Source organism: Trichosurus vulpecula, chromosome 5, assembly GCF_011100635.1.
Source record: "Trichosurus vulpecula isolate mTriVul1 chromosome 5, mTriVul1.pri, whole genome shotgun sequence".
Lineage (NCBI taxonomy): Eukaryota > Metazoa > Chordata > Mammalia > Diprotodontia > Phalangeridae > Trichosurus > Trichosurus vulpecula.
In genome coordinates this window covers 258,077,635-258,098,556 of record NC_050577.1, presented here as the reverse complement: position 1 = coordinate 258,098,556, position 20,922 = coordinate 258,077,635, and the positions used below count along the sequence as shown (strand labels likewise).

At 35.8% G+C, this 20,922-nt stretch overlaps 1 protein-coding gene across 3 annotated transcripts in view; it reads left to right on the top strand.

Moving 5' to 3' along the window:
- Window positions 1-20,922, top strand: part of MON2 (MON2 homolog, regulator of endosome-to-Golgi trafficking) — a 142,295-nt gene that overhangs the window by 55,001 nt on the left and 66,372 nt on the right. For 2 of the 3 annotated variants that reach the window (XM_036758374.1, XM_036758375.1), the window contains exons 12-25: window positions 158-390; window positions 655-736; window positions 1,443-1,627; window positions 2,140-2,252; window positions 2,581-2,685; window positions 3,073-3,153; window positions 3,236-3,309; window positions 3,400-3,490; window positions 7,738-7,839; window positions 9,082-9,192; window positions 10,525-10,700; window positions 13,559-13,721; window positions 14,666-14,959; window positions 16,856-17,054. In XM_036758374.1, coding sequence (XP_036614269.1) covers window positions 158-390; window positions 655-736; window positions 1,443-1,627; window positions 2,140-2,252; window positions 2,581-2,685; window positions 3,073-3,153; window positions 3,236-3,309; window positions 3,400-3,490; window positions 7,738-7,839; window positions 9,082-9,192; window positions 10,525-10,700; window positions 13,559-13,721; window positions 14,666-14,959; window positions 16,856-17,054 — 2,009 coding nt within the window. Of the gene's footprint in view, window positions 1-157; window positions 391-654; window positions 737-1,442; window positions 1,628-2,139; window positions 2,253-2,580; window positions 2,686-3,072; window positions 3,154-3,235; window positions 3,310-3,399; window positions 3,491-7,737; window positions 7,840-8,845; window positions 8,849-9,081; window positions 9,193-10,524; window positions 10,701-13,558; window positions 13,722-14,665; window positions 14,960-16,855; window positions 17,055-20,922 lie in introns of all 3 variants that reach the window. The other variant, XM_036758373.1, reaches the window with a different exon arrangement.

Here is a 20,922-nt window from a genome sequence, read left to right as displayed (position 1 = left end):
ATGCCCTCTTTGAGAATTATTAATTAAGATGACTCATGACAGTGCTTTTTTGTAAACCTTAAAGCATTGATATAAATGTCAGGGTTGGGCTTTTTTTTGTTGTTGTTACTTTCATCCTTACTGTTGCCTTAATGCTGTGATTTCTTGACAATTTCAGCCTTGAGATGCTAGATAAAGTGGAACCTCCAACTATTCCTGAAGGGTATGCCATGTCTGTGGCATTCCACTGTTTGCTAGACCTTGTACGTGGCATTACTACTATGATTGAAGGAGAGTTAGGACAGGTGGAAACAGAGAGTCAGACTACCACCGAAACAACTTCTTCACCAGCACAATCATCAGAACAGCAAGATTTTCAATCAGTGTCTGATCAGACGGATAAGGAAACAGGTATAAAATGTGATACTTCTCTAAACTGTAAAATGAGATCAGTCATATAGTTAGGGGGAAGCCTTTCTTGTCCCCAAGTCATTTAAAAAACAGCTAGATTTAAGAATTACTTTAAAGTTTGAAATTAACTGTGTAACTGTCAGTTTTTAAAGATAATTCAGCTGTATTTTCAAAGAATGAAATTTTTTTCGAAACTGAATTGTTGGTGAAACATTTAACATTTTTAATATCTAGTAAGTACTGTGAGATCTTTTTTCCTTTAAGTTAGCAGAGCTGTGTGGGAAGAAATGGTGAATGCCTGCTGGTGTGGCCTTCTTGCTGCATTGTCACTTCTTCTTGATGCCAGGTATTCAATCTTTGTACTTCTTTGCCTTATAGTTTGTATTAGTAATGATTGCTTAAGAACTGTTGCCTTATAACGAAAAGTAATGATTTTACTTGCTTAATAGAAAACAAAATATTGATAACAAAAAAAGCCTAATTCTACCTCAGAATTAACTTTTTAATGAGATTGCAAGATTAATGAAGCACATATCATCAACTTTAATTAATATATTTATTTTTAAAAGGCTATAAAACTGCCTCTTTGGAAAAGTATTTGATATCCTAAATGAGGGCTGTCCAGCCTTAGGTTTATATTGAAACAATATATTTTGATTTGCTCTGTAGTAGCTCGACTTCTTTTACTAAAGCATTTATGTAAATTTCTGTGCTTGTAGGCAGGCTGCGTAAATCACACTGGGGGCTCCATGGGGCCCTTGGGCCGCATTTTGGGCAGCCCTGTCCTAAATCTTTGTTAGTCTCTAAAAAGTTTAATTTTATATTTCTGTATGATCTGTGTATTGCTCTTACTGTTATTAATATTTGTAGAATACTATAATAATAAATTCAGTTTACCAAGAGTTATAAGAACAAATTAAGATTGGTTTCCAATTATTTGGATTTTGAAAATATTTTGAATACTGATTTTTTTCAGAATTTTGGGGGGCTGTATATTACTATCTTTTTTACCAATTAGTCAGGAAGTCCTAAATAGCTTATTCTCTCTCCAGCACAGATGAAGCTGCCACTGAAAATATTTTAAAAGCTGAACTGACAATGGCTGCTCTCTGTGGGAGACTAGGCCTTGTAACTTCGAGAGACGCTTTTATTACTGCCATTTGCAAAGGCTCCTTGCCTCCACATTATGCTCTTACAGTATTGAACACGACAACTGCAGCTACATTTTCTAGCAAATGTAAGACTTGAAATTTAGTTTCCATTTTGTTCATCTATTTGTATCAGAAACTAATACCAGTGATAACATTTGATTATCACATTAATTTGAATAAAACTGGCTTAGCTAAAAATATTTTCGTTTTGTATATACCCATCTGCCATTCTAACATGATATAATTTTAGTATGGTAGTTTTCTTACTAAAACTATTAACTACTTTTGGGTCTCCATCACTGGAAAAGTTCATCCTTTAACTTTATTTTATTCATGGAAATATCTATCAGCATTTTCAGTGGTACAGGAAATTTTTTTTTCTCTTTATGATTTACAAACTTTTTTACACAGTCTTTAAAATACACATTATTTCCTTACTCCATAAAATATAGATGTAGAATTTATATTATGTATAACAAAATAACTGCATTGTACAATAATAAATGCAATTATGCTTATAATTTGATATTTTTTAAAACTGATTTTTAGATAAACATTCAGTATATTTTAATTATTAGATCTTTCCTTTGTTCCCTAGCATATTCCATTCAGGGACAGAATGTTCAGATGATCAGCCCATCAAGTGAGTCTCATCAACAAGTTGTAGCAGTTGGTCAGCCTCTAGCAGTCCAGCCTCAGGGGACAGTAATGGTAAAAGAGATGCCCTTCCTTATTCTTGGCTAGCACATTAACAAGGATATCTTTTGAATTTTCTCTGGACATGTATTAAAATTTTACCTTTTTTAACCTAAGTGATTTATAGAGGGAGATGGTGAACTATACAGTTCACATATATAATCTAATTTCTTGCATGAGTGTAATTTGTGATTTGAGGTACTTGAGTTTGATATAGTTCTGCATAGTGTTTAAAATTGTTGTCCGAACCACTTGTTTATTTTTTTTAATATGAATACTGTTATTTTTTCCTACCATTAAGTAAAAAAATGTATAATATTTTCTTTTTTTTTTTTATGTTTAGCTGACTTCAAAAAATATCCAGTGTATGAGGACTTTACTTAACTTGGCGCACTGCCACGGAGCTGTTCTTGGGACATCATGGCAGCTTGTCTTGGCAACTCTGCAGGTATGACATCAATATCTGGACTAGAGGAGGTTGATTTTATGTACAGCAGTTAGGACTACCCTCAGAACTAGGTGGGTCTGTGGGCCAGTGTCACCCTGGGCTTTTTTTCTTGTGCATAGACAGTAGAAGGCAGGACAAAAGAAAGGAACTGAAGAAGGAAAGAGAACACAGAGGAGAAAAAGAGAGGAGAGAGGCATGCATGGCATGGTGTGCTAGAGTATCACTCGTAATTGCCTCATTCTAATGCTATCATCACCCAACCTTTGGAGTAGACATTTAATAGTGTCAGTAGTGGTGCCACTGATAAACTTTGTATATTGCTATCATTTAAAAACTTATATTTTTACTTGCATTACTTTGAAATGTCCTTTTCTCCCTCCATTACAGCATCTTGTGTGGATTCTGGGGCTGAAACCTGGTAGTGGAGGTGCCTTAAAACCTGGAAGAGCTGTGGAAGGACCCAGTACAGTAAGCATGAATCATCATTATTCTTGATTGAATAACTGGCCAGAGTTTTTCTGTGTCACATTTAATTTTATCTTTCTCTTAGGTTCTAACTACAGCAGTTATGACTGATTTACCTGTCATTTCCAACATACTTTCACGATTGTTTGAAAGCTCACAGTAAGAAATAATTTTTTTCATAGAACAATTAACTTCAGCTACACTTTATACATCAAAATGTCTTAATTTTTATTTTATTTTATGTTTTAGGTATCTCGATGATGTGTCATTACATCATTTAATAAATGCCCTTTGCTCCTTATCTCTAGAAGCAATGGATATGGCCTATGGAAATAATAAGGTACAACATTTTACCTTTGTATCTTAAATATTACAGATTGCTCAATAAACTAGAGTGGAACTCCTTCATGACCCAGTTTTTTAAAATTAGTCTTTAGGTCAACTGTGATGTATGTATGATTTGTGTATTAGGCAACATCGTAGTGAATATAGTATGCTTGACTTACAGTCAGAAGGACATTTTTGGACTTGTGACACTAAGTAAGTCTCAGATCACTGGCAGTTCACTTCACCTCTGAACGTCAGCTTATTCGTCTACAAAATGTACAAGAATACCTATTATACATCTCAGGATTGTTGTAAAGCTCAAATGAGATAAATAAATTAATATTTATTAAGTATCTACCCTAGTGTTAGGTTCTGAATATATAAGCACAAGAAGGAAACCATCCGTTTCTTCAGAGTGTTTACAGTTAATCAAGGGGGAGCCAGATTGTAAACAAATATATAAAGTAAATGCAAGGTAAATTTCTTTATAGGGAGTGGGTGGCAATAGAAGCAGTGGGAATTGGGAAAAGCTTCATTTAAAAGTTGTAGCTTGAGCAAAAATTTTTATAACTAAATTTATTTAATAACTTGTTTTTATATTGCCTTACTTCCTACCCCCCTCTCTAGCCATCCCATATAACAAAAAAATATTTTTTTTAAGGAAAAACTGATAGATGCATGGAAAAATCTGGAAATATGCAGTGTTTAATACCTCCCACCACAGTAAAGAAGGGGGAGAAAGGGAGAGCTCCCTTCTTAAATCTCTTCTTTGGGACCATATTTATTCTTTGTAATTTTGCAGCCTTCATGTCTATTGTTTTTTGCTTATTCTTTCCCTTTTTATTGTTATAGTCATAATATTATTTTGGGGGCTTGAGAAGAGTTTTGATGTAAAAAAGGAATGCTAAGAAACTGAGGAAGAAATACAATTCCAAGCATTTCAGGCTGGGAGAACACCCAAGGGAGAGTTCCAGACATGGGAGTTGTAGGTCATATGAGAGGACCAGCCAGAAAGCCAATCTGACTGGATTGTAGATTCCTTAAAGGGGATTAATGTTTAAAAAGGGTAAAAGGTGAAAGAGCTAAATTGTGAAGGGCTTTAAAAGCTAAACAAAAGAATTTATATTTGATCCTAGTGGAAAAATAGAGCCATTAGAGTTTGAGTGGTGGTATGTCATGGTCAGTCCTGAACTTTAGAAAAATCATTTTGGCAGTGATATGTAGGATGGATTGGAAGGGCAGAGAAGCCAATTATAAGCTACTGTAGTAGTTCAGGTGAGATGTGATGACATTCTGAGCTAGAGTGGTAATAGGTGCTTAGTGATATGAGTGTGAGAATTGTCATAGAAATGACAAGATTTGCTGACTTATTAAATATGTAATCTGAGGGGTAAAGGAGAGTGAGGAGTCAAGGACGGTACCCAGGTTGGAGACCTGGATGACTTGAAGCAGAGTGGTGCTCTGGAGAAATAGGGAAGTTTAGGGATGGGAATTAGAAGCGGTATGAGGGAAAGAGAATGAATTGTATTTTGGATATGTTTGAGTTTGAGATGACTACAGAAGGCGTCCAGTCGAGCAGTCAGTAGGTAGTTGCAGAAGTGTGACTGGGAGCTTAGGAGAAAGACTGGGACTGTACTAGATTTGAAACTGATCTTCATAGAAATGGGAGCTGCTGAGCTAATTGAATGAGAGAGTATAGAAAGAGAACAGAGAGGACCAGAACAGAGCCTTGGGGAAGACCCTAGTAAAGGGTCATAATATAGATGATCAAACAACAAGGGATAGAGACATAGTAGTCATAGAGGTAGGAGGACAACCAAGAAGAAAACAATCTCATCAAAACCCAGGGAGGAGAGTTTGCAGAAAGAGAGGGTGCTTAACTGTTTCAGATTCTGCAGAGAGGTTAAGGATTAAGATTGAGAAAAGGCCTTCAGATCACTAGTAACTTTAGAAGGAGCGGTTTGATTTGAGTGATGCCATCATGAACCAAGTTGCAAAGGGTCAAAAAATGAGTGAGGAGAAACTAGAAGCAATGAGAATGGAGAGCGTTTTAGGGAAGTTTGGCTATGAAAGGGAAGCAAAATGTAGGATGGTGGCTTTGGTGGACAGGACAGTAGGATTATAGGAGGATTTTTAAGCACAGGGTAGTTTGGGGGGGAAGGTATTTTAAGAAAGTAAACATTTGATGGGCTTGTGGGAACAAGTTTTTGGAGGAGATGAGATCAAAAATACTCATAGAGGAGTTGGACTTGGTGAAGAAAAAAGTTCCCTATCATCAGGTCCTGGAGTGAAGGAGGAAAAATGAGGGTTGATATCGTGAGGTGCAGAGACATAGAGGGAGAAAAGGGAGCTCACAGCAGTTGGGTGGGTAGGTGGCGCAGTGAATAGATTGCTGAACCTGGAGTCAGAAAGACATGAGTTCAAACTGCCTCAGACACTAGCTGAATGACCCTGGGCAAGTCACTATCCTCTCTCTGCCTCATGTTCCTCATCCGTGAAATTGAGATCATAATAGCACCTACTTCCCCAGAGCATGAGGATAAAATAAGAGAATATTTGTCATGTGCTTTTGCAAGCTCTAAAATTCTCTATAAATACTAGCTAGTTATTATATTTTCTCAGTAAAGAATGAGATATGGTCCTTAGCTGAGAGGAAATGGGGAGAGGGGTTGAGGGTGGAGGGCTTGAAGAGAGAAAGTTTGGAATAGCCTCTAGTTAGTGGGATAGGGAGTCAAGGAGGAATGAAAGAATCACCTTACTGTATTGAGGGCCCATCTGAGATTAAATAGCCTGGATTTTTAGTTGACTCAGTTGGCTCAGTTGTCTAATTTCCTCTAGTTCCATTTACCAGCATGTGAGTAGAGAAGTAAACAACCATCATTAAGTGCCTGTTATGTGCCTGGCACTGGGCTTTACAAATGTTATCTCATTTGATCCTGACAGCCACACTGTGAGGTAGGTGCTGTTATTTCCATTTTTCACAGTTGAGGAAACTGAGGCAGGGGTTAAGTGACTTGCCCAGGATCACTCAGCTAGTACCTGTCTGATGTCAGATTTGAACTGGGATCTTCCTGACTCCAGGCCCAGCACCCTGTTCCCTGGGCCACCTTACTAGCAGCCTCTAATAATAGGAGCTTAGGCGGCAGATAGTGGGATTAATAGAGGGTTGGAGTTTGGCAAAATGTAAACATTGAAAGTATGGAGGAGTAAGGGACTTGTATGTTGATGTAGGTGATGATGTAGAGATGAACTAGTTTCCTAGATGGTTGAGATAGGGAAGAGACAAGAGGGAAGTTAGACCAAGACTGATGGCCTGGGAGAGTACTGAAAGAAGGAGCGATCAGAGATGCGTGAGCAGGAATAGGTATAAGAGAAGGAAGGCACAGGAAGAGATGGGGCGGGTAGGTATGAAATAGTGACAGTTATTACTATTGTGGCTAGCTTGTCAGGTGCTACTTGCTTTGGAAGCAGAGGCTTAGTTTTAAATCCTGACTCAGTCTTAGTGTCTGCAAGACTGATGGTGAGTCATTTACCTGAGGGTTTAGGTTACCTCATTTGTCAAATTAGTGGGTGCTCTATATGGTTTCTTCTGACTCCAAATACAATGATGCTGTACTCTAGTGAATACTGACTGTCCTTAGGCACTTCTGGAGTCAGATGGCCTTTTCTTGTAGAGCTGTGGTAATCTTGTTTCTCCTGTTGTCAGTGTGGTTGCTGTTCACTGCATGTCTCTTTACCTTGTAATCTCTACCATCTTCTCTTTTCTCTGCCCTTCCATTTCACATTTCTGTTGCTTTTCATGCATTTTTTTTTATTTTTTATAAAATAAAAAGGAGGAAAATATGCCATTCACAGCACTGCTTTCCTTCTGGATTGAGAAATGACCAATCAAAACATGTTGGGAGTGATACTTCTCTCTTCCTTGGCTACTTCATTACTGAAAGCTGCTTCTTGGCCACCCCTCATTCACCCCACTACCCCTGTTTCTAACCTACTTTGAGGGTCATAGACTTTTCATTGTTCAAAGATGCCAGAAGACTGATATTCTCCAGATAATCAAGAGTTGGGGTTTTTTTTTTTAACTGTGTACATGAGCACTGTTCCTGGCTTATATCAGATGCTTAATAAATGCTTATTGAATGTGACTGTTAAATTGCTTGGTAACCTCTTTTATGTTGTGTAGTTTGATGTTAATGACAGTTGTAAGTACTAAAGATTTCCTTTGCAGTATCAAAATGAAACCCATTTTTTTCCACCTAGGAACCATCTCTTTTTGCAGTTGCTAAGTTGCTAGAAACAGGACTTGTTAACATGCACAGAATAGAGATTTTGTGGAGACCTTTAACTGGCCATCTTCTTGAGGTAACCTGGTTTTCTAAGATATACTGTTCTGTTTTTGATAAAAAATTTTGAGTGACTTTTTTCCTCTGTCAGTAAGATAAAGAAATACATCCCCTCAAGTGTTAATCTAATATGTAAGAATATTTTTGTTGTTTAGTCTTTTTTTTCCATTGTGTTCAACTTTTTGTTTGGGATTTTCTTGACAAAGACACTGGAGTGGTTTGCCATTTCAGATGAGGAACTGAGGCACAGGTAGTACGTGTCTGAGACTGGATTTGAACTCAGATCTTTCTGACTCCAGGACCAGCACTCTATCCACTGTGCCACTAGCTGCCCATAATATGCAAGAATAGTCATCTTGAAAACACAATGTTAACATTTAGTTATTTTTTTTTTCCTGCCTTTGCTACAAGCAAAGCAGTTTCATGGTTCAGTGAATGGATAGAATGTTGAACTTGGAGTCAGAATACCTGAGATACTTACTAGCTTTGTGAGCTTGGGCAAGTCCCTTAACTTCTCTCAGCCTCAGTTTCCTCCTCTGTAAAATGAGGAAGTTTCTCATAAGAAACTACGAACCTTTTGATATCTACATATATGAAAGTGTTCTCTAAAATTACCTACAATGGCTTTAAAAGCAAGGACATTGTACATAAATTGTGTTTAAATGTTAATTCCATTAGTAATTAGAATTGCTCCCTTTAAATTAATCTTATCACAAGAAATCCTTATTACTTAGTTTTTGCATGCATTTTTCAAAGGAAGATATCTATTAAAAAGGATGACTGAAGACTGAATTTATTGGATATTTTTAGTATAAGTTTTTGCAGAATTTACTGATTGCCTCTTGTGAAGAACACATTTTTTCCCTACATAAGTTTATTTTGAAAGTAGAGTGGATTTTAACAGCTTAATCTGATTTCATATTAGTTTTCTCTGATGTAATCCTGTATTTTTTCCAGCAACTTTTGTCTTAGTTTTCATCTTTTTTCCTCCTGTCTCTTTCTTTTTATTGCTTCCTCTTGTACAGAAGGTAAGTTTACTTATAGGTATATGTATTTTTTTAAAATTTACTATTAATAAGTTTATTGTAGTCGGAATTTTTGCTTAATTTTCTTTTTCCACCTCATTTAAGATTATTGTTTTTAAAATATGACTTGCCAGGATATGTAAAACAATTTTTTCATTAACTTTTGATTTTGAATGTATATTTTTTTTAATAGTTTAGAAGATGAATGTTTGAATTTTAATGTATTATATCTTCAGGTTTGTCAGCATCCAAACTCTCGAATGAGAGAATGGGGAGCAGAAGCCTTAACTTCACTTATTAAAGCAGGATTAACATTTAACCATGATCCTCCACTTTCACAAAATCAGGTAATTTGGGGAGACATATGAAGTAAAGGATGACTTTGTTCCAGTTATAATTATTTTATCAGTTCAGAAAATGGGTAAAATTCAAGAAATGAAATCCTGCTCCTGAATACTTTATCTACTGTGTGTAGTAGAACTATCATCTACTCTAAAATATAAAAAGCCTACTTGTTTTCTTCGTATAATTTTTTCAAATAATATGTGTGTAAATTTTTTTTCCTCTTAAAAGTTTTAGACAGATAAGAAAGTAGTCCAAAGAGATCAGTAGTTATTGCTATCCAGTTTGGTCACCCTTTTCCAGTAATAAGATCTTTTTAAAATGTGGTAATATGCAATTTGCTTTGTAGAATATAGCATTTCATTATGCATGTATGTATATGTATTGCGTACACACACACACACACACACACACACACACACACACACACACACACACAAATATAAGGAAATTATTTTGAGAATACGCTATTTCCCCCCTACCCCCAATATTGTATAGATCTCTGTATCTCTCTGTTTATCTATGTATTGCCCCGTGTCATTTAAATGGTATTTGAACCTAGGTCTTGCTTACTTCAAGTCTAGTACACAGTTGACCTCCACATGTACTTTCTAGGTTAAAATTTCAGTCCTGTGAAGTAGAAAATCTTAACCACCATTTTTTCCTGCTTTCTTCTTCTTTTGGAAAGAAACAAATGACTCATTAATTTTCCAGTAACAGGGCCAGAACAAAATCAATCTAGGCTTTTTGTGTTTATTAAATAGAGATTTTTAAATATGTTTATAGATTATAAATTGATGTTCATATTGATGGCCCTAAAACACTGTGGAATATTAAAAGTGCTATCTGAATTATAAAAGATTTCTCTTATATTAATTATTATTTATTTAATGTAGTTTTGTAGTAAGTTTTTTAAAAAATGTTTATCATTCTTGTGCTTTTTTTGGTGCACATTTGTGTAAGCTACATTAGAGAGACCCAAAGATAGTTGTAACACAGAGCTTACCATCTCATAGGGGAAGGAAGAAAGAGATGTACAAAAATTAACATGATACAAATATAAGAATGGCAAGTACAAAGGAAAGATTAAGGCAATACACAGTTGCCTATATATCATAGTTTTCTCTAGTTTATTGGCCAGAATGCTCTTTTACTCAGACAATCTGGATCAAGAGAATCTGTTGTTATTCATATAATTTACTACTTTATGTAAATATGTGTGGAGTTTTTCTTTTTTTTTTTTAAACATCCATTTACCATGTAGTCTGGTGTTTTTTTCTTATTTTTTTTTAAAAAATACCTCTTTGGTTTCTTTTACTAATTTTTTTTTCTTTTAGAGGTTACAGTTGCTTTTATTGAACCCTTTGAAGGAGTTATCCAGTATTATCCACCCTGATATAAGACTCAAGCAATTGGAATGTGTATTACAGATTCTGCAGAGTCAGGGAGACAGTCTTGGGCCTGGATGGCCATTAGTGCTTGGGGTTATGGGAGCAATCAGAAATGATCAAGGGTAAGTAGTTGAAGTAAACATCTGAAAGTTGATATAAGTTAAGTGTAAATATACTAATAGTGTTACTTTTAAAATGTATTATTTGTTTACTAAATTGAGCATGAGCGTGGTTCCCCGCCTTGAATCTGTCAAAAGATAATTTTGAAGTCTCTGATTTAGTCTCACCATCATTGGAGCATTTTTAATTGCAAGAAACATTTTAAGGTCTTAATTTTATAAAAATTACACTTTGCTAGTTATACTTAACAATGGTGTCTTTACTCAGCAAAATGCGGTGCTCCACTTTTCAAATTTATTTTGTATTTAATTCAGGTAGATTATTGTTGTCACGGCCAGGATTTATTTTCATAGAATATATTGGTCATTTTTATGTGGATAAGGAAAGGTAGAGTCTGGAACTTTGCTTAAATCAGGCATTTCCCAAGTCCTGTTCTCTCCTGTAACTAATTGGATTTCCTCACTTTCCCTTTGTTTGAGGGGGAAAATGGGTTTTCTTTCACTCTGGCTTAATCTTCATGTTACTTTTTTAATTAGCACTTCTTATTTGTAAATCAATTTTACCCATAATGCAGTTTGATAAACATGTTCAATAGGACATCCAAATTGTATTACAATGGAATTTTGTCTAAAGGAACATTTTGCAAATGTCACCAGCAAAAATTTCTAGTAGAATGTAAAATCCTTAAAGACAGGGACTACTTTTCATTTCTCTTTATGTTCCCTGTGCCTCCACGGTGACTTGCACCTGGCAGGTGATTAATGAATTTAATAATATTCTCAATCTGTAGATCCTATATGTGAAACTGATTAGAGGGTCTAGCTCCCTAGTAGCAAATTATCAGGTAAAAAGAAGTGAAATTTTTCACAGATTAGTAAGTAAAAAGTGAATTTCTTTGGTGAAGGAGAGATTGACTGAGTACTGGACCTTTCCCTCTTTCTTTCTCATAGCTCTTTGATCTCTTTTTCCCATCAATTTTGGTGGTGTTTGAAATGTTGACAAGGCTGGTCAAAAAAATATTTTCCCCATTTGTTGGATCCATGCTCAGCACTAGATGCCTTTCATTCCAGCTCAGCCATGTAGAGGTCTGGCTATACCTTTGATCTTATCACATATAAATGTTTCACATGTACTATCCATAACTCTACTATATGTCATAGTGTGCTAGTAAATAATAAACAGCTGACTCATAAAAAAGTCATGCTTTTAGATTTAATCTATGTTCCATTTTCTTCATCACTTTCTTAAGTCTAGGTAATCAACAAAACAATTATATCCTGATTTGTAGTGTCTGTTTATTTCTGAGGTGTATGTGCTTACACTGACGATTGAATGATCACTTCTTTTGAGTGGGTCAGAGCTAGGTCTGGCGTATCCCACTTAACATCTGACTCTAATCTTTCACAGTTACCTTTCCTTACCACAGTGCCCTACCACCCTACCATAATGTTGCTGTACTCATCCCTGCTTTACTAGGCTATCACTCCATTATCTTTTCTTTAAAATCTTTAAGAGCTGACTAGTCCAGTTTTACGTTATTTTTGGACCTTAAATGCCTTATCTCATTGTCTAGTTGCCGTTCATACCTTTCTAAATCTTACCTGACTTCTTTCCTTCCTTCCTGCCACTCAGTGCAGCATATACCAAGTCCACTACAGGACTATTATTGTGGCCCTCACTGTTGCATGCTAATCCCTTTACTGGTGTCTCTCTGTCTGTCTCTCTTTCTCTCACATGTGCGCATGTACACACACACACACACACACACACAACTACATCTCACACACACACACACACACACACACACAACTACATCTCCACCTGCCTCTAAAATAGAGAACCTCACTTCATGCTCACACTGAAATAAATTGACATCATCCATTGTGAGGCCCCTCTCTTCACTGTCATCAGGGAGAATGACCAGACTCCTCACTTTGCCAAAAATAACACCTCTGCTTGTACCCTTGATTCTATCTTGCTATTCACTGGACATTGTTAAGTAAAAGCTCTGGGTTCACAATTACAAAGTAGTCTGAAAATTATGATGAACTCATCCAGTTCAGATTATCACAGAGTTTAGAGATATGACTCCAAAACTGTCCTATGCATAAGGTGAGTGAGCAGTCTATACACATATAACATCGTTAAGAAATTACAAAAAGAATTTACTAAGAACATTTTGCAAGTTAATGATTTTATCTGTCCTTTGTTGTCACTAACAGAGCGGAAGGTTTTCTTTTTCCACCTTCACAACTTCTATCCTTCACTCTCTCCTCTCGGAAATGCCACCTGTTTTCTGTATTTGGGAATTTTTAACTTCCTTCAGCTTGAACTAGGGTAGATTTCATATTGCAGTGGAGGTTTTAACAAATGTAGTATGAGATTACCTTAAGAAAATTAAGGCCTTATTTCTTATTAATCGGTAGTATACTTTTCTTGTAAAATTGTAAGCTATTTAGAGAACTGATGGAAACTACTGAGAATAGTATGGTGGTAGCATGTTGTCTTTCTCATTGATTAAAAGTACTCATATAGGATCCTAACATTTTCTTAAAGTTGCTTCTTTTTTTAAACAAAAGCAAATTAAGTTATCTGTTATCTGAAGTCTTTGCAAAAAATATTGAAGCATTATTACATTTATTTGTAACATTTTTGAATATTGTTTAGGGAATATATTTTGGAGGAAAATTTATGGGATAGGAATGATTTCACTGTAATTTGTTTTATTGTAAAATAGAGGTATTTTTGTGATACCACATTTCTTTAGTCATGAAATTAGTTTTGATTAATGATGTTATAGTTGTGAAATGTGCCAACTTGTACCTACAAATCCGTATTTCTTAACTTCTCATATTCCCAGAGAATCTTTAATAAGAACTGCATTCCAATGTCTTCAGTTGGTTGTGACAGATTTTCTACCAACAATGCCTTGCACCTGCCTACAGATAGTTGTAGATGTTGCAGGTAGCTTTGGACTTCATAATCAGGAACTTAATATTAGCTTAACATCAATAGGCTTACTGGTAAGTCTCTTGCTGCTTTCCTTACTATATTAATATCATAATTGATAAGTTACTCATTATTATAAATCATTCATAAAGACTGCATTAGGTATGGGGCCAGAAGATTAGCCTAATTCCTTATTTATAGATGAAGAAACTGAGACCTAGAAGTTAAATGATTTGCCTGAAGTCACAGACAGTGGAACCAACATTTAAACCAAGGTCCTTTCACTCTAATTCTTGCCATTGCATCCCTCTGTCTTGCAGTTGCCTGTCTATAGTTCCATAGTTTTACTACACGATTGGTTTAGGTCTTTTATATATGTAGCTTTAATTAATGACTTTTATTCCATTTCTTGTATAATCAACATTATTAAAAAGCTGTATCCTACTTAATTTCACAGTCCACATTTCCATTGCTTTGTTGTGTATTTAAATACTTTTAAGGTTTTCAAGATAGTGGTATTCCCTGTTTCATAACCTTATGAGATCACCAGTAGAATATTGGTATTAAGGAGATTGACTTTTGTGCCTTCAGTTAGCTTGGTAATATGCTGTAATTTTCCAAATTCTACCTAGCAGTATCTTTTGTTCTTACTCAGTTTTGGGCCCATCTCAGTGACCATTCTCAGTTATGGTCCAATATAAATCTTTAATTGGTCTTTTCATATGCAAAGTCATGTATCAAAAATCAGTGTTAACGTAAGTTAAAACTGCAAAAATCTATTGAATTGGAAATCAATTATGCCTGAACATTAAAATAGTTTTCTCAGAGCTTGCATATTTTATCTATATATAATTAGCATGTTCTAGGGTTTGGCTTCACTGCCATCTCTCATACGCTATTTGAGATAAACATTTCTGAAATGGTTTTACTAATTTCAAAACAGCATAACTATATACTAAAGATCTGCGTTATTATATTTATAAACTAATGTTATTTTTTTTTCCACTTTATTTCATAGTGGAACATTTCAGATTATTTTTTCCAAAGAGGTGAAACTATTGAAAAAGAATTGAATAGAGAAGAGGCAGCACAACAGAAGCAAGCAGAGGAGAAAGGAGTAGTTTTAAACCGTCCCTTCCATCCTGCACCTCCATTTGACTGTTTGTGGCTGTGTCTGTATGCCAAACTTGGTGAACTCTGTGTGGATCCACGGCCTGCTGTCAGAAAAAGTGCAGGGCAGACTCTCTTTTCTACCATTGGGGCACATGGAACCTTATTGCAGCACTCAACATGGCACACTGTTATATGGAAGGTATTCTAAAGGAGCTGGGGGTCTGGAGTTCCTATGGGAGAGGACTTTTTGTGATACTAATTTAAGGTATTTTAAGATAATGGAATTTCCCCATTCCCCTTTAATAATGAAAAAATAGCACCCTACTAATTTGAAGATATTTTTATCTCATCACACAGAATATGCTAAAACATCAAACCATAATGTTTTTCTGATTTCATATCTTGTTTCTTCTGCCTTTTTGATTATTTGTTCCTTTTTCTCCTGATCCACAAACTGGAAAATACCAGGGGATATTACAAAAGAAAATTAGTTATTGCTGATAATATAGTGATAGTGAATTTTTTAAAGTTAAGAGCCACTGACAATCAGGAAAAACATTTCAGGCGCATAAGTTAAAAGAAACAACCTTAATTTTTACTTTTTCAAGAAGAGAAATATAAAATACTCATCCATTTAAAAAAATTCAGAGACAAAAAACATGATAGTATCCTCTCCTGCCCCCTCCCCCCCCCAATAGAATATAAGTTCTTTAAGGGCAGGGACTATTCATAAGTTCATAGGTCTTAAGTTGGAAGAAATCATCTAGTCCAACCTTCTCATTTGAGCCTAGTATATGTCCAAAGTTGCATGGAAGTAAGGAGCAAGCCCAGAATTTGAACTTTTGTTCTGTGCTTCCAATTTCAGTCCTCTCTCCACTGTACCATTCCATTTTTCAATTTGTTTTAATATCATTGAACCTGAAATGTTACCTTGCATATAGTAGACATTAACAAGTTCTTGTTGAATTGTTGGACTGAACCCAGTTAATACAACAAATCAAAACATACATACACAAATTAATAGGTTGTACTCTAAAACATTTTAACTTAATAACATATTTTTCCATATAAACAGTGTGTAATATCTCTGGATAGCTCACAGAAATAAACTTTACAACTAATACCTTTGAATTATCACTCTAAAAAAACTTAATCACCACCCTGTTTCCATAGAAAGATATGGTCAAAATGTCAGTTTTAAACTTCAGGAATAACTGTTTTCTGTCTCCCAACCTCATATTTCCCAGAAGGAGCCAAGATTAAATAGTCAAGGCTGAGGTTGTTGCCCTTGAGAATAAATGCTGTTGGTAAAGGAGTGGTATTGAGGGAAGAACAAGCACAAGGGAATACACTCTTATCCAAGTCCCCTCTCTCTCTCTCACTGGACCTGGCTGGAGTGAGATGAGAAAGTAGGATTGGAAAGGCCAGTTCTTTAGGCAGTATTCTATGGAAGGGAAGTAGAGAGAGGGGCACTGAAAATTCCAAGAGCAGCATCTAGAGGGAAGGGAATAGTTCTTATAATTCTCCCTAATTCCTTTTTAGTTTATTACCTTCCTGATTTGGCAAATAGAGCATATTACATTTTCATACTTACTAAATATTCATACAGATTAAAATAGCTTGTTTTCATGACATAACTTTTATCACTAGACTTTTAGAATATATAAGTTAAAGATTTTTAAAGTCATATTGTGTTTAAGAGCTACCATTTGGTACTTGTCCTACAAGTTAGAAAAAATTAAGCTGATGGCAAGTTTGGATCTATAGGCTAGGGATTTCCTTGTCCTTCAGCTCCTGGAGAGAGGAAGTCTCTGGTGAAATCCACATTATGGAATTATACCTATTTCCTCTTACCTGGAATAAGAAATTACCTCAAGGTTATTTTTTCCAAAGTATGAGTGTATTGAAGCCCAGAAATAAGGAAATAGACTACCTCTCAGGATTATTTTGAGGAAAGGTCACAAAGTAAACTATTAAATTTATGATCCAACTACTTTTGGCCATGGATAGAATGATGCCTTTTTACGCCTCTTCGTCAGTTACTTTTGTCATCATTTATAATTGATATATAATATGTCATTTGTATAAAATCTAGGTTCTCTTTCATCTCCTGGACCGAGTTCGAGAAGCTTCTACTACAGCTGACAAAGAGAAGATTGAGTCAGGTGGTGGCAACATACTCATTCATCATTCAAGAGACACAGCAGAGAAACAGTGGGCTGAGACGTGGGTATTAACATTGGCTGGAGTTGCAAGAATTTTCAATACAAGAAGATACTTACTGCAACCTCTAGGTATATTCTAAAATTTGAGAACTATTAATTGCATTTAGCGACAAACACATTAAACCAAATCATGTAACTTTTTGCTTAATTTTTAAAGTTAGAATCACATGGGACTTTATTTTGAGAATATTTAATCATAACATTTATGTTTTGAAGATGTTATGCATAATATATTAAGTGCAGAAAACCTTTTCTATGACAATTCAGAATACAAGGATAAGTCATTTTATTATTTAGTAAATTAAGGCCTTATATGAAATTGTGGGTGTTGGCACTTAACGAGTGCAGACCACTGGAGTTACTAAGACAGTAAAGAAACAGTCCCTTCCCTTAAGGAGCTTGCGTTATTGAGAGGGAAATAATTTGTATATAGAAAATTAAATGCAAAATATATGCCGAGTGATTTCATGAGGAGGACAATAACAACTGGAAGGTCATGACAGGTTTCTTGTAGGAGGTGGTACTTAATTTTTTTAAATAACATTTTATTTCCCCCCCAATTACATGTTAAAACAATTTTTAACTTTTTTTTTTCAAGTTTTGAGTGCCAAATTCTGTCCTTCCTTCCCTCTTCTCCCCCTCCTTGAGATGGTAAACAATCTGATATAGGTTATATGTGTGTAATCATGTAAAACATTTCCATGTCATTCATTTTGTACAAGAACACTCAAATTTTAAAAAATAGAGTTGAAAAATGGTGTGCTTTTTATTCAGACAACATCGGTTCTTTCTCTGGAGGCAGATAGCATATTTCATAATGAGTCCTTCAGAATTGTCTTAGATCATTGTACTGCTGAGAATAGCTACATCATTCACAGTTCTTCATCATACTATACCGCTGTTGCTATGTCCAATGTTCTCCTGGTTTTGCTCACTTCACTTTACATCAGTTCATGTAAGTCCAGGTTTTTCTGAAATCATCCTGCTTATTATCCTTTCTTACAGCACAATAATATTCCATCACAATCATAAATCACAGCTTGTTAGCCGTTCCCCAATTGATGAACATCCTCTTGATTTCCAATTCTCAGCCACCACAAAAACAGAGCTGCTCTAAATATTTTTGTACAAATAGGTCTTTAGGAAGTGGTACTTGAACTGAGTTTTGAAGGAAGCTGGGATTCTATATGGTGGATGTGAGGAGGGAGGGCATTTTATTCCGGGATGGACAGCCTCACGCAAAGAAATAGAAATGAGAGAAGAAATATCATATATGAGGAACAGCAAGAAAGCCAGTTTGGCTAGAACCTAGAGTTATATGCAGTAAGCCTGAAAAAGCAAATTGGAGCATTTTTATTCCCTTATGCCATAGACTGGTTGTTTTTTGGCATCCAGTGAGTCTTAGCTCTCATATCTGTGCAGTATCCTGAGGCTGTGGACAATTCCCTCTCCCCCACCAGTCCATCACACCTTGCCTTGGAGGTCAGCAGAGTCTGATCAGTTAGATCCTTTTTATGGGATCTCTTTAGGATTCTTTCCTAGTTCAACATCAACTGCAGAATGTTTATTTTTTGTGTTGTGTATGTATAACTTCCCTAGACTTTTACCATGGAAATTATAGTTCTGCATATCTCTCTAGAACCTAGTTCACAGTTTTTCATATCTTACAGAGCCAGATATGCCTGCTAGTGTTTTCTGTGCAAAATATTACTGCCAGTATCATAGTGCAACCTCATGCATTCAGTAATGATGATGTCCTGAAGGATTCTATACCACTGGCTTCTCCTCCCTCTGATATGTAGTCAAGTCTGTGGAAAATGCTGCTTATTCCAAATTAAAAGTACCAGCAGCTTTCTAAAGTTGAATAAGGAGAGGCTAGTTTGTACTTTCCTACCATAACACCTTCAGCTTCCAGTGACCATGTGAGCAGAGTCTCAATAGTGAAAGCTAAAGCTAAAGCATGAATTCTGTAATTACAGAGCAGACAAGAGATCAGCATTTTGAGCAACAGGCAGGGGTAAAAGATGCCAGACCCACTCTCCACAAAGGCCTTACCACAGAAGGAACAAAGTACCATCGTGTGGCAGTGGCAGACCATAAATTAAAATTGAAAAATGGAGCAGTGACTAAAGAAGATAGACTATTTCAGCCCGTTCCATTCAAAGTAGCACACCCCATTCTTTTCTCATGTAAATATTCAGTAGCTGGTTTACTCACGGATCTTCTACTTCCTAACCTGGCCCAGATGTCAGCAGCATGGATTCTGGAAATGGAGGTAGGGACAGAAACTCATCTGAAAAATGAACTATTCTGTACATGTATCAAAAAAAGAAAAGAAAAGTAGATTAGAGCAAAATTGTAAAGAGCTCCAAAACTCAAGTAATAGTTTGTGTTTACCCCCTGGAGACAAAATAAAGCAATAGGAGTTTATTGCCCAGAAAGTGACATGGTGACCTTGACCTTAAGTAGACCAATTTGGGAATTGTGAATTGGAGAGGGTAGAGCCTGGAGCCTGGGAGTCTATTTAGGGGACTATTTCAATAATCTAGGCATTAGTTGATGAGGCCCTAAACTAGGATAGTGGCTGTGTTCTTGGAAAGATGATGGAATGTATTGTGGAGGTAGAATCACCACAGTATTGTGGAGGTAGAATCACCACAACTGGTCTCTTTCTATCATGTCTACTTCTCTTTCCAGACTCATTACATGTGGTTCCCCCTCATGTATTCTGCACTTCTAATTGTGGTTTTCTTCATACACAGCATTCTATTTTCAGGCCCTTTGTTTCTGTAGAGCCTGTCCCATATGTCTGTTATGCTCGTTGTGTCTTCTTATTCCTACTTCTTCGAGTCCCTAGATTGATGAAAACTTAGCTGAAGTACCACCTACTTGGAGAGTTCTTTCCTTATTCCCTCAATTGTTATTGTACTCTCTCCTATCACTGTGTGGTGTTTTCATATCATATGTGTACTATATTTATTTATAAATGAAAAGAAAATACTTAGGATTAAAAAGGAAATTAATTGTATTGAAAAAGTTATTTCAAAATATTTTTTTTAAAACAAGTTAATATAGAGCCCAGATTAAGAACTCTTTTCTACCCTAGTAGAATATAAGCTCCTTGAAGTCAGAGACCAGTGCCTACCTATGTGTAGCATAGAGACCATGTTTAATAAATAATTTTTTGATTGGTTTTAGCAGAATAAGGAGAAGGATGACTTTTAGGTTTCAGACTTCTTTTAAATGAGTTTTTATTTTCTTAGTATTTTAAGAGAATTGTTATATGCAATGAGAGGTACAATTTTCTGGTTTTATTTTAATGTAAATTTGGAAAAATTCTATATACAGTGACCGATTAATTCACTAATTAAGAACAAAGGACCAATGACATCCATAGTTTTGATTCCATTCTAAGCTTTGCTGTGTTCTGTGGTAACAGACAGCACCCTTACCCATTTCTGGTCATCGAGTTCATAAGGTGAATAAAGCAAAAAAACTAAATCCATCAGCACAAAAGATCTTTTCAGGAGCAGCTACTCAAGCTTCCCTCCATGTATAGAAAAGAAGTCCTTGTATACCTGCAGTAGGAAACAAATATTACTACATTGGGCTTGGTTCAGGTTGTAATATCAATTAAGTTGGGACTTTCTTACTGTTTTAAAATGATGAATTTGATTGAGTCTTACTAGGTGCTAAGTCCCAGGCCCAAACCCCTATTAGGTACTAAACCTATGTGGGTGTGAATTGGTAACTAAAGTGGGGCCCCAGGTGGGGCTAACTAAGGGAGTCCTGATTAGATCTTTGCTCCTAAGTTTGCCCCAAACCCCTAATTACTAGGTGCTAAGCCTGTGTGCGTGTGAAGCGCCCAGGATCCTAAGGGGAGGTGCTAACTCCAGGGCCAATCATAGGAGCCTAAGTTTTGGTCACTCAGATGATG